The sequence below is a fragment of the Poecilia reticulata genome, chromosome 16 (genome assembly GCF_904066995.2).
Source record: "Poecilia reticulata chromosome 16, P_reticulata-male-v2, whole genome shotgun sequence".
Taxonomy (NCBI): Eukaryota; Metazoa; Chordata; class Actinopteri; order Cyprinodontiformes; family Poeciliidae; genus Poecilia; species Poecilia reticulata.
The window spans coordinates 11,740,239-11,757,235 of NC_088845.1; the positions used below are offsets into that span (position 1 = coordinate 11,740,239).

The 16,997-nt window shown below is 38.5% G+C and overlaps 1 protein-coding gene across 7 annotated transcripts in view; it reads right to left on the reverse strand.

The window, feature by feature from the left end:
• Positions 1 to 16,997, reverse strand: part of arhgef1 (Rho guanine nucleotide exchange factor (GEF) 1) — a 46,978-nt gene that overhangs the window by 13,647 nt on the left and 16,334 nt on the right. For 4 of the 7 annotated variants that reach the window (XM_008431274.3, XM_008431270.3, XM_008431276.2 and 1 more), the window contains exons 2-13: positions 11,225 to 11,311; positions 11,005 to 11,118; positions 8,537 to 8,635; positions 6,764 to 6,806; positions 6,535 to 6,640; positions 6,074 to 6,214; positions 3,337 to 3,366; positions 1,912 to 2,014; positions 1,676 to 1,742; positions 1,435 to 1,461; positions 868 to 1,038; positions 6 to 138 (exon numbers count right to left, since the gene is read on the reverse strand). In XM_008431274.3, the coding sequence (XP_008429496.2) occupies positions 6 to 138; positions 868 to 1,038; positions 1,435 to 1,461; positions 1,676 to 1,742; positions 1,912 to 2,014; positions 3,337 to 3,366; positions 6,074 to 6,214; positions 6,535 to 6,640; positions 6,764 to 6,806; positions 8,537 to 8,635; positions 11,005 to 11,118; positions 11,225 to 11,275 (1,085 nt within the window). In that variant the 5' untranslated portion in view covers positions 11,276 to 11,311. Of the gene's footprint in view, positions 1 to 5; positions 139 to 867; positions 1,039 to 1,434; positions 1,462 to 1,675; positions 1,743 to 1,911; positions 2,015 to 3,336; positions 3,367 to 3,448; positions 6,009 to 6,073; positions 6,215 to 6,534; positions 6,641 to 6,763; positions 6,807 to 8,536; positions 8,636 to 11,004; positions 11,119 to 11,224; positions 11,312 to 16,997 lie in introns of those variants that run through there. The other 3 variants (XM_008431271.3, XM_017309699.2, XM_008431277.3) reach the window with 3 other exon arrangements.

Below are 16,997 nucleotides of genomic sequence, written 5' to 3' on the forward strand. Positions count from 1 at the left end.
CTCACCTTTCTCTGTCCGACTCCTCTGGGTGAGCGTCGTGGGGAGAGCAGTGCTCAACGACAGAAACCCCGGTTCCTGTCTCTGGATGGGGCCCGTCTGGCAGAGAGGGGAGCTCTAAGGAACCGGGAGATGGGAGACCTGAGAGGGCAGAAAACCTCATTTTATTATCAGCAAAAAAATTCAGAGTCAAAGGCAGTCAGATCAGTTCAAGTACAAGTGAGCTTAACAAAAGAATTATTCAACGACTGAGAATTTTGCAACAATCATTGGGAAATTTGCCCAAGAGAAACTCCAAAAATATTCATCATTTTATTTGATAGAAATGTTTTGATTTAATCAGAGTAATGTAATAAAATCAAAGTTAGGGTTGAGAGAATGTGAGCCTCCACCACATTTTCAAATTGTTTCGTTTTTCTGTTTCCCCTTCCTTACAGCTCCAGCTCCAAATATTCCGATATTGAGAAATGTCCAATGTTCCTTGTCACTCATTTCAGACTATAAGACTCATATTTATACATCATACAGCATAAAACATTTCAAATTTCAAGACTCCATTTCTTGTAATTCTGACGATTTTGGCTTATAGATAATGAAAATAAATACTGGAAGCTCATGGTGTCCCGTTCTAATTAACTAATTAGCTCTTCACAATCATAGAGGTTTTCTGAGCCTCTGAATGTTCTCTTGGTCTGGGTCACTAGGTTTCACCATGCCAGAGAAATGGCTGTAGTTTTACTGGGATTAAAACGATGCGTTCATGTTGGGACTGAATTCAATGTGTCAAAATTGTAAAACATGCTAAAGCACTCCAGCAGTTAACTCTAATCAGTTTTCAGAGTCAATATAAAGTAGATTTTCCTGTGTTACCATCGGCTGGAGTGGGCTCTGTGGTGGTGGGGGTCAAGTTGTTGCCGGCAGGCTCCGCATTTGGCACTGAGGCTGAGCTTTCAGGTTTTTTGATGGAAAGAACTGGAGTTTCGGTCAATGAGCCTCTGCCAGAAACCCCTTTAGCATCCTTTCCCTTAAGGTCTTTGTCCACTGCAGAGGAAGAAATTGATATCTTTATGAAATCGGAACTGCCAACAATACAGCTGCAGAAAGCCATAACCCAAAAGCACCCCAGTCAGGTAGAAAAAAAAAAAACTAAGAAAAGAGACCCGGAAAAGACTATGAGGCAAGCAAAGAATTTGAGTATGTTTGGTGCAATCAAGGCTCCTGTTACGGATGGGATGGTTAGATTGAGGATCTTAAGTCTTCTAAACAAGTTTCTTTAGGACACCGCAACTAAATATCCACTGAAACTCAGGGGAAGAACGATGCACCCACACACTCTTGCTGTTTGATTTAAAACATGCAGACATGCTGATGCATTGATTAGTAGGGATGAAGTCATTCTACAGGTAATAAGGCAGGAGGACTCTGAACAAAGAGTACCTTCAGGATCTTTTGGTTTGACTTCGACTGCAATAGGAAAGAAGGGCAGGACAGGATCTTATATGCAGACCATTCATTCAGATCAATATGCATGTTCTGTAATGTTTCTAAAACATATAGTTGTTCAACATGTATGAATTTTATATAATTAATAAAATTAATCTTTTTAAAATAAATCTGTATGAACATGACAAAAAATTCAATACAAAATGTTGTGAAAACCAAAAAAAGAGCATCTTACTGCTGCCTCCAATCCAGGTGGGAACATGGAACACCCGAGTCTTGGATTTCGGAGGATCATGATTCTTCTGCAAAGAGAACACAGGGGTAGAATAAAACAGAAGGTGAAATAAAAATCTCAAGCGAAAATTAAAAAAATGCATCCTGAAAATAGGTTTATAAAAGCAAAGTTGATTTAATTTACTTTCTATAACTGGACAAGGATGCTTTCTTTCTGCACTCATGAGGCAACCATACCTTAATCCAAGGGAAACCTCTTTTGGACTTTTTACTATCTCCTGCCCTGTTTTTGACTTCAAGGTGCTTCATGTAGGCAGCCACAGCAGAAAAGATGGCTTGGCTAGAAGAAAAGTTAAAGACAGTGGTTATCTAAAAATGAAGCGACAAAAACGCATTCTAATTATTATTATTTTTTGACATTACTTCAGAACACCACCAAAAGGGATTGACACATCAGCAGAAAACAGTAAGGCAGTCACACAGTTGCTCACTCACATCTGTTTGAGCTTTCTGTAATTAAAAAAGCTGGATTTCAACATTTGGGAAGCTTTAAGGAAGAACGGATGGTTCTTCGACACAGACTGTCGTTTTTTGCATTTAGCTAATGCATTGTTAGCATTTTAGCATATGCTAGCATTGCTAAAATAATGCTGATATTAGATGCTAATGCCAGTTTAAAATGTCAACACTGACTGTTCTGTCTACACACAAAAAGTAGCTTAGCTATGGTATAGTTAAAAATATTTATTTGCATCTCACCCTTAACATTAAAATCTTGACACCAAGTACCACCACATGTTAAAATTAACTCCTGCTACAGTCATACCTTATTAAAGGCTGATGGCATTTTTAAAAATCCTCTGGTGTTTATTAATGAAGAGTTTGATCCTGCTAAATGAACGACAGCTAGCATCTTTAATGCCATTTATCAGACGCCAGGTAGCAATGGAAAGATAATGATTACCGATGAAACTGGCTTTGCATTTCTCCGTAAGTAGTAAAGAATCAAAGGAAATATGTTGAATTTTGTAAATAAAAGTTCAAGAGAAATCAAACCAACGGACAAAAAAGCAACAAAAAAAAATACCTAAAACAAAGGTGGAGGAAGAAAGAGAAATGAACCAGGGGAGGGATTGTTTTTCAGAGGTGGAGCTTCAAATAGTGGGGAAGAAGAAAAAATATGTCACGTGTAGAGACAGAGGAGGAGCTGAGGAGATATTTGAGGAATCGGGGAGCATCTAGGGTGGAGCCCCACAGTAGCAGAGCTTCATATTAGAAACCAACACACTGTTTGAAAGCACATCCTCCATCGGATACAATGACAACAGAACAAACTCAAACTACAAATCCTTCAGAGCATGCTTAAATGATCACTTTTTGTCAAATCCAAATGAAAATATAACAAAACTTAGAATGCATCATAAAACATACAAAAAATAAAACCAGTAAGGTTTTAAAGAATGAAAACATACACATTAAGTTAACTCTTCTGCAAAGCTAGCTTTATAAATTTGCATTTGGTGGGTTTGAATGCATAAAAATCTTGTGGTTTGGCCACACCCAAACTAAGCATGCAGAGATGCAATGCACGAAAACAAGAAACGGCAAGGAAAACCTTTCAAACTTAATAAAATTGAGTAAAAAAAAAAGGGTACAACTTACCACTTATCCTCATCTGGGACAAAAGTAAGTCTAAAACAAAAGAGAGGAAACAGATACACAATAACTTATCGACAGAAGTGGGAAAAGCGAACCAGAGTTATTCACAGCTTACCTCTTCTTTTTAAGTAGCATTTTCCCGTTCGCTTGCTCGACCAATTATCAGTTCTGTTTTGGGTCGGTGGAACTTAAAGTGACTAAGTTTATCTTGATGCAATGCAAAGCTGACGATCTGGTTGTTGTGCTCAGAGTTAAAGCTTTTGATCATATTCTAAAGTTTGCACAAAAAAAAGACCAAAAAAAAAAGAAACAAAATGAAAAAGATCAAAAATATGAAATAAAAAGCATCCAACAGTTTTACAATGTCTGTCCTTCTACTTGCAAAAACTATACTTATACAAGCAGAACAAATGCAAATTAAAACTTGGGTCTCCCCAATATCTGCTGACGTTTCTTCTCCGGTAAAAAACGACGCTTCTTCTCTGGTAAAAAAAAAAAAGTCTGCCAAAAGGAACTCTGAAATGCTCCAACACAGCGGAAACGCTCTATTTAACCATGTTTTTGTCTGATGCAACATGCAGGCAAGACTGCAGACATTCAACCCTTCTGTTTTGAGATGAACATAAAAGAATGGGAGGGGTTTCCCCGGGATTTCCCTGCATTATCCAATCAAATGTCTAGTCCATCTAGTTTGCATCACCACAGAGACCAATGAGCAACAAATGGGGGTGAGGTCACTGTGCTGTGGTCAAGTGAGAGAGGAGGTCTGCGTGTGTGTGGAGGGTGATCGGGTGCAAGATTGTGGGAGATTGTAGGAGGCAGAGGAATAGAGAGACAACTGTTAGAGGGAATGAATAGAGCGAGAAGCTTGTTGGATCATTTGTGCAATGGAGACAGACATCCAACAGCGCCGGACCAACTGACAAGTCTGAAGCTGAATTAATGTCTTGAAAAGTTTGGAAACTCCTTCCACTATCCCTGCCTGTTTTCACAGGGTGACAGCAGAGTGTGAACACTGCATTTCCTTTCCTTTCATTTCCACTTCCTCCTCCTTTCTGCTGACAGGATGAAGTTAGACAATCCTCTGTCCTCTCTGTGGCCTCCTTTCCCTCCCTGTCTGAAAAACCGTTGATGGCTGTGGGGTCAAGGGCAACTTTCAGCTGAGATCTGCTGCTCTCTGCTCATCGCAGAAGCAGCGCTGCACTGATAACCTTCAGGATCCTTTGCTCTCTGTTATGCATAAGGCCCCCACCTCCACCCCAACAAACACTTGGCTGAACTCCAGGGAGAGCCTTCCTGCCAGCGTGGCACTGCTGCCTCCATCTTTTCCTCTCTGCCTTCTCGTTTCCTTCTCATGCTGTTGTGCTGAGCTTCTGTCGCAGATCTCCTGCCAACGCTCTCACCCCGAGAGCTTCTTTTTCCTCTAATTTGGTGCTGGATTCCCCACTGTGCTTCAGGTTAAATGTATTGCATGCATGTGTAGACTGAATGCATACACAGTTGGTAGTTTTATTGATTCCCGTCCAGGAATGTCTAAATGATAATCAAAAAGATTACACACCGAGCAGCTTTTGAACATAATTGTATGTTATTAGGGACGGATGATTATCAGATTCTTCCTTATGACTGAGTAACTAAAATGGTATCCAGACTTCATAAAGAGTCTGGAAAAATAAGGGATTTTACTTGCTTACATTTCCAGTCTTTATTCCTTAGCCTTCTTTTCTTGTTCTTACCATCTTTCTTCTCTTTGTCCTCCCTTTCTTCATTTCCTCATGTCCTACCTGCCTTCCTCCCTCAAGTACTAAATCACTTTCTTCCTCCCTTCTGCCCTCACTTCTTTACCTCCTTTACATTGTTCCGTCCTACTCTTCTGGTGTCCTTTCCTTCTCTCCTTCCCTTCCCTTTGTTGTGTCCTACCTGCCTTTATTTTGCTCCTTCTTTCTAAGCAGTCGAGTTTGTACATATCCGTCTTTGCAACATATTTACTTGAACTGAACATTTTGTTATTTTTGTGATGCCTGTCTCCATGTTTTGCGCTGAAAATAAAAAATAAAATAAAAAACTAAAGCTGATAAATTTCACCAGTTTTCCAGTGGCTCAAGCTTGGCATATTAAACATTCTTGTCGTTTTCTTCTTCACCAAGTTAAACTGCGAATTTAAGCTGATATTTGCTCCTTAATTATACAGGCCACCTGCCCGGGAAGGATCCGCACTCAGCTGCTGAATAAACACGCCGCTCCATGCTCGTCAACCATGACAGTCATTGTGTGGAAACTGTAACAGCGCCAGCATCTTACGTGATGGGAAATATTTCCAGAAAGCAAATGAAAAATGTAGGGGCCTTTGTTCCAGCCAACATACAGGCAGCATACAGCAACATGTGGGGGAGGGGCAGTACTGCTGTGCTCCATACAGTTACAGAAAAACTCTGGTCACTTCAGTAGCTTTGAATTGAAGTCAATATAAAGACCTTAAAGCCTAAGAGTGGCTGAAACTGTAGACAGCTTTTATTCTTCAAATTCTGGTTTGCCTTGATACTTGTAACCAGAAGAATACAGTTCTAATTATAAAAAGCCCTTCATGCAGACAAAATCCCTCTCTTCAATGAGAGCAGCAGGCAAATGTTTTTGGTCAAATTCAGTGGAAAATGAGCCTCAAACTCTTCGTCTGTGCAGAACATCAAAAAAAGCTCAACATGTGAAGTAACTCCTGACAAAGAAAGAAAAAGCCACTTACTGTGAATCATACATCTTCTCCAACAGATTCTCGGCCACAGACTTCTCCTTCATGTCCAATGGGACGCGGTCAGTGGGATAGTGATTCTCCACGTCCATCACCTGCTCCTCACAGAGGGTCATACCCATCATCCTTTTTTGCCTGTGTAAGAAAAAAAAAAAAAAACAGGCAGAGGCTGTTAAGGGAGACGTTTGTCGCAGTAGATAATACAGGAAGAAGAGGTAAAGTGCAAAAACTAAAGTAAAACTTTGCTGCTATAACAACAAAAAGAGTTGTAAAAATCCACAGAGGCTTTATAACTGAGAGGAGCACCGAATGTAATGGGAAGCAGCAAATGCATTTTAATCCATAACCTCCCTGTCAAACAGTTAAACCTAATGGTGCTTCAGAGACGGGAGGGGAAAATAATAAATCCAGCTGCTTTCAGTTCAAACGCAGAGTTCCAGCTAGAAGAGGTTTACCTGAAATCTTCCAGCTGTTTGGCTACTTCTGCAGTTTGAAATTTCTGGACATCTGCAGCATAACGCCTTTGGGTGTCATCTGACAGCAATTCTGGGCGAGTTCGGTCTTGGAAAAGGAGGAGCAGAGTTTAGATTAATTAACATTTCCTGAAAGAAAAGCTACAATCCACAATAAAAACCTTCAACATTTGTAACAGCTAAAAGAATATATGTGTATATATTGACCTACCCAATTCAAAGGATAAACTGGATGGCATCGACACTCTGAGAATCTGTAATGAACATCAAATAAAAACGGTAAAAAGTTAATAAATTCCATTTAAATTCTAAAGAATTATAGTTTTTGCATATATCTAGAACATTTCAAAGGCTTATAAAAAGTTATGCATAAATCCATACAACCTTTTTAAAACTGAAGCTGTTTCAAGAAGGACCTTCTTAAAACCTTTTCACATTTACAGTAAATCAAGACACTTTGTGGGTTTTCTGCTGCAGAAGAATTATGGACTGCTAATTAACTTTTTATAATTAAAAAGAAAAAAAAACTAAAAAGCGAAAAAAAGAAAATCATCTGCCACCTATTTAAATATACATTTCTGGCATTAAAAAACAATAGTCTCTGATCAATTGTACTTAGATTTGTATAAATGAGTGAAACATTGGCTTTATGACTTGACTGGATTTTTGATGTATGCTTTTGCAAACCTGAGATTAGATTTAAATCACTTCAAGGCCTGGTAATGGCCAAATCATCATTAAAGACCTACAGAACGGATATGGTGCAATTGCCGTGTTTCTCCACCAGGGGTCATTTCAACACCAGCAATGAAAACAAAACATATCAAAGTAGGAAGCAAAAGGATATCCATAATAAGAGCAGTGAAGCTCTTATGTGGATAAAAGTAACGAAATAACCTAACTTTGAGGCTGGAGCATCACCACAATGCTGCTTTTATTTATTTATTTATTTTTAAACTTGAGACCTATGACGAATAATTCCTCCTCGGGGGTTTTTCCCACGATCCCGACAGGAAGTTGAAAGGTTAGAAGACACATGGAGAGAGAGCAGAGTTGACTAATATGTGGAGTCTGAGAGATGTCTGAGGAGGAGGTGCAGAGGAGAAGTGAGAAAGGTCAGGTGTGCAGGGGGAAAACAAAAAGATACAGAGGGCAGCTGCCCTGGAGCTGCTCTCTGGTCTACAGACCAGAGAGCAAACACAGATGACACACACACAGTTGGGAACAAGCAAACAAACTCCTGGTCACACCGAGTACTTCTCTCTTATCAGAGCAGGATATGACATCTAAATAATGTTGCATATTATTGAATTTAGTTTAATAGAAATGAAACTGATTTTATTATTCCAAGGGTTTATTATTGTTCGATTCTGGACCCGACATAATGAAAATCAAGAATTTTATTTCACAGAAAATTAGAATATTACATAAGAAAAAGAAATTATCAGAGTGGACAGGTGGCAAGACCTGCTAGAGGAATGTGAGCAAAGCGTGAAGTGCTCTCACGGCTGTGCAGACTTATTAGTGGATAAAACAAAGCAGACCGACACCAGCAGATGACACGGCTCCCTAAATCTTCACTGGATGTGGAAATTTCACACTGCAACTTTTACTCTCTGCCTCTCTGCTCTTCGTCCAGCATATCAGACCTTGATTTCCAAATGTAATGGAAAAAGTACCTTGTCTGAAAAGAGGACTATGGGCTGTTGACTAACAGACCAGTTCTTTGCTTGCTACTACAGTTTTTGTTTTGTTTTCATCACAACCTAGCAAACTAGCAGTTTGGCCAAGCGCAGTGCAGATGCAGCTCTGTCCCATTCAAGCTAACTGTTCTTGTTAAATTGCAAATACTTAAGTGACAGGTTTTTGAGGTGTTTACTATTATTCCTTTTACTCTTTCGTTTGTCTACAGATTTCTGGAAACTGCTTTCATCTTAATTCTTTTTTTTTTTTTTTGCAGAAAAAAAGGTAGCGTTTTACTTACGGCACCCTTCTCCAGGAAGTTGTTGTAGAATTCTGGAAACTGTTTCTTGGTGTCTCTGGCATTGAGGTTCTTCACGATGTCAGCGTGAAGATAACACAACTGTGAAGGAGGCAGAAAACAAAGCAACTTTTTAGTCTGACGTTTGCAACAGTTGTCGATGGAAGAAGTCATTTAATATTCATCATAAATCCTAAAAATTACTGACAAACCAGAAATGTCAGACATAAGCTAACGATTTTGCACTCTAGCAACTATGACAGTGATTCTTTATTCTTGTTATGTAATGTCTTTGCAATCTGCAGGCTCTATGTCAGCTACATGAACAAGTAATACTGAATGTTTAGTGTATTATGTTTACTGAACATTACTTATGTTAGAATTTGATACTTGCACAGACAGAGCTCTCAGGTCAGTGAAGTTTAAAGGGTGGGTAAATGGATGGAAGATGGACAAACAGATGACTGGACAGGTGAATGGATGGATGGATAGTGAACAGAGGGCTGACAAGTAAATGAATGGATAGATGAGCAAATGAATGGGTAGATGGTGGAAAGGCAGACATAGATGATAGATGACAGAACCGATGGATCGATGGGCGAATGATGGGTGGATAGAAGGACAGATGTACAAATGAGTGGGTGAATGGACAGATGGACAAACAGACAGATGAATAATGGATGGAAACATTGAAAATACAAATAGATAATGGACAACAAAAAGTACGCTGGAATGCAAAGACATCTCACTTTCACCCCTTCATGAATATCGTGGTTATAACAAGTGAAATTTGAGACAATTTGCACCATTCGACTTCTTTTTATGCACAGCAATCCAAAGGAACTAATCCTGTAAATCTGCAAAGTGAGACTTTACAAACTTTGAAAAGAGCACTTCATCAGTCTGTGGAGAACTCCAGTGTATAAGTTACTCCTCTTCCACAGACTCTAATTCCCAAACGTAGGGCTGAATTATTCAACTAACCTTGTCTGCTGCAACAGATTTTCACTGAGTATGAAAGAGTCAAAGGCGAGCAAGCGCTCCATTTACACTTCATAGATCCATGAGAGAAAAAAAAGTAGGGCAAAGGTAAGAGGTTAAATCCAAATCCACTTAAGGCAGAACTGAATTATTTTCCAGGAGAAATTTAAAAAGTTACTTTACAACAAGAAGAAAAAGTATATATTTTAAGAGTGCAGAGAGTAATTAAACAACATGAGGATAACATTATCGGTACAAAGTCGGATTTTTGATAAATAAAGATAAGTAGATAAAAAACAAGCCACTTATATCCAAAGACAACACATCTTTTTTGGAGAGTCCTGCCTTTTTTCCAAAGTAACACAGAACAAACAGACAAAGCATGCTCTAGAGAGGGTATTTCTGTGTTTAGCCTGCAGTGTAAATTCCTCTACACTCTTGGAATGAGAAGGTGAGGCAGAGGGGGATTCAGTTCACTGCACTTTACAGATTTGGCATTGGATATTTCTGATGTCTCTGGACAGCTGTCAGTAAAAGGAAGACATAAATCAATTAAAAATGAGCAAGAAGGCAACACATGTAACAATAAAGGGTTGTTTTTCTATTAAAGATTAATAAAAAATGACAACCTTAAATTGAAGGTCAATCATTTTTCTTTAACACATTGTAAAAATATAAAAGTAATATATAATATATATATAGTTACACCAGAGGCTCAACACACCACATAAAAACCCTTGTTTTTCCTCCTCATTCACTAAGTCAGACTAAACTTGTCCTGTTTTAGGTTAGTTACCATGAAATGATTTATTTTCCTAGATTTTAGAATCTATAAATAAATATGTAATTAAACAGCAAGTGTTTTGTTCTATAATTTCTCTCATTTTTTTGCAATTCCAAAATAACTCTGGTAATTATTTTGTTATCTATTTAGTGACACTCATGTTATTAATGTTCTATTACAGATCCCTTGACTGGTATGGAATTTTGTTCTTGTGCAATTTTTTAGTATATAAAAAAGTTTTTAAAAAAAAAAAAGTGTTGAGCAGAAAAGGCATAAAATCACTTGAGGCCCTCTGTATCATTCACTTTCATATATTAACAGTGTTTAAGAACTACATTTTGCAGCAAATATATTTTTCTTTAGATTAAATTCCTCACAGACACACAGAAGCAAAGGCGATTCATTTGTGGGAATCTACTGTACACAACTGTCCCCAACCCCAACCTTCCCCCCTCATTTCCTGTCTGCATCGGCACAGACATAACTCCACTAAATACCTGCAAACTTCAAACCAAATCCCTGACATTATTACACAGAATCCACATTGATGTGTGAAAAGTGAGTGCATTTCTAAACACTCCAAACTTTTGAAATAACTCAGACTGTAAAGTGAAACATCTTCCAGCTTAAAAAAAATTTAAACACATCTGTAACCCCCTAATCCATCAAAAATGTATCTTCTGTACACGAGATGTTAGGTTCTCACCAAGGGCGCAGGGTCAAACTGGAGAATGACATGCTGCATGAACACCAGCAGGTGAGTTGGCCGTTTCTTCAACAAGTCGATGCTGTCAAAGTGTGGGCATTTGTCATCTGTTGACTGTGACGAACAACGGAAGAGCGACAAGAAGATGGAAGGATTACAAACTTAAGCTAAAAGTAATGATGCAGTTAAGATTCAACAGTTTCTCTTGCACTTTACTCACATCTGCTAAATCATTCTCGAAGTCCTCATCTTCAGCCCCGATGATGCTCATGGCTGGCTTAGAGCGCTGAGCTCCAAACAAACCCTGCTATGGAGAGACAGAAGAAGAAAAGGGGAGACAACAAAAATGCTTAGTAAATATTTGGATCTTTATTACACATCTTAATCTTTTGATTCAATAGATCATTGCTAAGCAGAGGTAAATAGTAAACCAGATAAGAGACAGAACGCAGGGAACTTTCCAAGTGTAAAATCAAAAAAATGTATCAGGATTCAATTTGTCAGATTAGCAAAAAGACCCATCGATTTCAGTACCATTTGCTAAAACACAAAACATTCAACATGATCAAACTGTAAAGATACCTGTAGCTTATATGCTGTTACAGTTAGGTTATTTGCTGAGCTCAGGAGCAAACGTTTTGACTCGGGCAACAGCAAACAGTTCTCCTGTAGATGTCATGACGTAACAGCAAGGATCTAAAAATGGCACTGAGTTAATCTGAAAATAAAGCTCCTGTATTCAGTCCTCTGAAGGCCACAGACCCAGAGCCGCCAGCAGGGAACACCCAAACACACATCAAAAAGGTAAACTGTACAACGCTGTACAGTTGTACAACAACGCTGGGTGACAACAGTGGGCACAGTGTAAGAACTTGGGGATGCTGAAAAAGAAGGACGGAGGTGTGATGTGTACAGTACCAAGAAAAGGCTTTTGCTTCTTACCAATTTTAGCTTTGGCTGTCATGCTTTAAGTCTTTCAGATCAAACAAATTTCACCATCATAGGTAGCCAGAGTAAATACAAATGCAGTTCTCAATTACAACACATGCTGTCCTTACCAACGTGGCGCTAAGAGAAAACGTGTGCGTCCCTAAACCTACTAAGTGGTTGTGGCAACCATTTGGGAGCAACTGCTGTCACTGTAGAGAAAATATAGTCCACTCTTTTTGCAAAATTGATTTATTTTAGCCTCACTGAAGGGGCTGGGGGGAAGGCTTTCTAGCATAAGCAGCATCTCAATTGGATGTGAGCCCAGAGTTTGTCTAAGCCAGTTCAAAACCTATCTTTTGAAGAACCAGTAATAATTATAATTGCCATCACTAAAATCTGATATGAAAAATGTGAGGACAGTGTTCTTATGTACAGTCTGAAGTGAGACGGGGGGACTCTTCCAACTTACAATAGACTGAACCACAACAAACACAACAGCAAGCAAACCCAGAGGCATTCAGTGGACTTTGTCCTCTCAGTTGGAAGACAAAGACTTTGCAGATGACCTTGCTCTTCCACAAACAAGTCACTGTAGCATACAATCCGAAACTGACAGAATCAACAAACACGCCAGACAGGTCAGACTTAACATCAACAGCTCCAAAACTCAAGAGATGTGCATAAATCCCCCCTCAACAGAATACAGATGAAAGGAGCACCACTTGAGTTGGTGGAGAATTTAACCAACTTCTGTAGCCTTATCAAAAAGGACAGTGCTGTCCATAAAGACATTAGGGACAGGCTGGGAAGCATTATGGTGTCTTTCCCAAACTCTGTTCCATCTGGAGGGCTTAACAATAGAGCCTAAAATCAAAGACGTTCATGTACAACAGCAACGTCTAGTCGTTGTCCTGCGTGGTTCAGAGTGTTGCCTTGCTGTCGTACAATATCAGGCTCTGCCAGAGCTTTTGGCCAGCGCTTGATAGTCATCACAGAAGAGCGGTGGACTTTAGGCTGAAATGTGATATGTACACAAAGATCCTCAAACCCAAATGTTAAATAACACGTGAGTGAATCCCTTTTAGAAAAATCTCAAAATTAACTCTCCCTTAACTTCTTTAAATTCTGCAAGTGATCTTGCAAAATTAGAATTGTTTTTTTTTTGCAGATCCATTTTCAAAACAAGTTACATCATATGCAACATGTGAAGGCAGCTAAAAATAATAATAAAAATGCACAAGTGGAAAATCTTTTACCTAAAAATAACCTGATTTGCTCATTTTCATGCAGCCCCTGTAGTTAATAACTAACAAACAAACTTAGAAATGATTACTCTAATTGAAATTGTAATAAAGAACATGTTTGCCTTTCAGGGTTTCTAAATACACACGCACACACACACACCACATGGCATATGCAGATGCATACAGAAGAACACAATAAAAGGCCATAACTTTTCATCAGTCAGCTTGCATCTCTCAACTACCGTAGCATTAACCATAGATGCATTTCAGCTTTATAGGCTCGGTCACTGATGCACACTCTTAAAACTAACAAGATGGTGCTTCCTTTTGAAGGGACTGGGGCTAATTTAAGACATTAGGTAACCTGTCCTGCAGGCTAATGAATAAAACTGGAACTTCTTGCAGGGAGTCACGAACGCTGCAGCAGCTGGGATGAAAATGAGAGAACCTTTTTGTTCAGGATTGAGGAAGTTAATATAATATACCAGGTAAACGACAATACATATCTGGATGACTAGAAGCACTACATAACAATAGGGATAACAATATGACCCCTGAAAGATGAGCAATTAAGATGAATTAACTGTTTTTGTAACTTTTAGTGGCTGAGCTGGATTAACGAGCAAGTGAATATTTTATCCCCAAAAGTTAAAAGCAGTAAAAGCAGGGAATATGGGCCAGCATGAGGATTTACGTTCGCTCGAAAGGATCCAATTTTAAGGGCTTGATGACTGAGTGAGGACATCGACAAAAAGTGAGACCTTATGTGGTGTTCTCAGTCTGCAGTACTCCAGATTCATGAAAAGCGTTTCAAGTAAGGAGCAGTAGGGAAACAGTGATGTGGTCAGGGGCAATAAAGTCTTATGCCTGTAAGAAATGAAGGGAAGCCCATGCGGTCCGATTCAACAACTGAACTTCTGTAGCTCAAATTGCCAAAAAAGTTATGGGTGGTTCTGATCGAAAGGTGTCCCAATAAAGCAAACATTGCATTACAGTTTGTTGCACATGGGACTGCATTAACACAGATTTGTTAGGGTTTCCATTCTGAATCCTGTAGACTTTTGAAAGAGCCAAAATGGGTATGTCAGCATCAGAAACGGAGAACAGAGCAATGGAAGAAGGCGGTCTGGTCCAATGAAACATGAACACTTTCCTCTAGAACATGTGGCACCAGGATGTAGTAAGGGAAAAGGCCAAGCTAGCTTTGGCAGAACAATACTTTGGGTAATGTTTTGCTTAGATCCATGTGGATCTTACTTTGACAAAGTCCCATTACCTAAGCACTGTTGGCCACCAAGTACCCAATTTAATAAAGACAGTATTCCCCATTGCTTGCGTCTTATTTCAGCAGCATACAGTTTCCTGCTAAAATGCAAAAATGGTTGAAGAATGATCAGAGAAGCACAAGTGAAAGGTGCTCATTTGACATCCAAATACTCCAGATCTCAATAAAATTAAGTATCTTTTGGGTCTCCTGGAAAAATAAGACAAATCCAAAGAGACTCCATCTCACAACATACTGGACTTAAAGGATCTGATGCTAACATTTTAATGCCAAGTACCACAACACAGTTTCAAGGATCTGGTGAAGGCAGTTCATCAAGTTCTATTTTAGCACCAGCAGGGGATACACACACTAACAGGAACATTATTATGCCTGATTGGCATATACATTTCTTTGCAGCACTTTAAGCAGAGTTCCTAATCATAAAATAAAGGGTATTAATTCTCACCCTGCATTACAAAAACATTGAAATCAATTGTTCAAATGAAATGAATAGTGGCATTCTGTTTGACTCTGAAATCCTCCTGGAGAAGGACAATGGCTAAGATAACAATGACAAAAACTACACTTTTTTTTTACTTTTCAGTAAAGTAAAATAAAGTAAGAGTACTAAAAAGTACTTCTACATTGGTTCTTCAATAACTATTAGGTCTTCTCGGTGGCGGCAGATGGCCTGGTTGTGCTGGAGGGGTTTTTTCCTCTCCACTGTCACTACATGCATGCTCAATATGAGAGATCGTCAAAACCACAAAGGAAGCAATTGTCTGCCGTCACTTTGTGCTTGTCCAGGAGAAGCTAATGCTACAAATTACTGATTTGATGCAATTTGCTGGGTCTCTTTACAGAAAGCCTTACAAATTAATTTGAATAATGAGCTGAACTTGATGCACAGTTTGATGACTAGGATCAATTGTAAAGTATGTATTGATTGAACTAAAATTACTTTTTTGTACAGTACTTTGAGATGGTATGTTGTGAATTAGGGCAGTATAGTTAAAGATAATTGAACTGAATTAAATAATTAAAAAGAAATAGAAAAATATAACTGCCACTTTTCCTCAAAAACAAAACGCATTAAGAAAATGTGAAGCCCCTAAAAGAAAAAAAAAATCCACTTTTCGATGAATGCACAAGTCTAATTATACAAGTGAATTTGCAGTTACTTCGGCTGATTACGAGCGAACAACAACAAAAATAAATAAATCACTTGATTTCTGGGGAAACCTGAAAGGGTGCTCCTGCAAGACTGGATATGTGACTTTGATCAAGTGTATTTGTATAGCGATGTGGTAGCTCTGATAAATGCTTTGGGGCCAAGCAGAGGTCTTCTTGTGCATGACTTCAACAGAACTGGTGGCATGGGAGACAAAGTGGAACAGGGAGACAGAGAGAGAAAATGGGTTCATTTATGACCGTATACAGTGGGCTGCATGCTGACAAAGGCCAGCTGCGGAGGAGGGGTTAGCTAAACAGAGAGAGTCACAGGCTTGTGGCAGCAAAAGCTGCACATCTGCAGAGACATACACAAACACAACAACACTGAAGTAAAGACACTACTTCAAAATATGGCTTCTTCCTGCTTGAAAGGTAAAATGATTTTCTTTAAAACTCCTTTAAAAGATGAAGTGAAGTTTTAATAACAGATGTATCAACCAGAAAACCTTCAGACAGTTTAAGTTATTTCAGTCCAGGATAGGAATTTTTGTTCACATGACACCCTATATGTTTAATTCAAGTCAAAATAACTACGTTCTATGTTCTTCAAAAAAAGAAAAAATATTTGGCGACCTGTTGCATTTTTTCAGTGAATTTAATTTTATTCTAATAAAGCAATGCAAAAACTCTTCAGAAATTATAAAATACAGATAAGTTACTAGCATTCGTTATTTATAGATCAGTGTAGTTGCAAAAATAAATATGTATTTTTTTGAACATCTAGTTAGTGTTTTTGTTGGGGATGTTTAGAGAAATCAATTAATTGTTTGTTTGTTGTTGTCGATTTTGAAGCCTGATCTACCTGGATTTGTGGAATCTGAAAAATCCCATCTTCTTCATGAAAGTAAAAAGACCCACCAGGTGTCTTCAGTGGTAATTATTGTTAATGGGTGATAGAGAACAAAACCTAGCTATTTTGTTATTAGTGAGCTTGTAAAGAAAACTGGAGTTTTGTCAACATATCTACAGTTCATTCAGGCTGCAACAGAGCGAGAGAAAGCAAGACCATCAAATATTATTAAGGCTGAATGGGGTACAGCAAAGGTGCTCAGTTTCATCCTTTTGAGCTTTCCTTTAAAAAATATATAATAAAAAAGCCAAATACATTATCAACAGAAACATGTAGCATGTAGTATACACACATGGTGTGTAGAAAAAAAAAACTACCCTTAAAACGTTTAGAAATACTTGTAAAATGACTACGTATGAATTTTTCTAGCAAAAACCTACCGCAAATGTTTTTAAAGAATGTATGGGGGCAACTTCCCTCTAAAATCGGCTGATCCAAGTAAAATAAAATAAAAAAATTAACATGGATC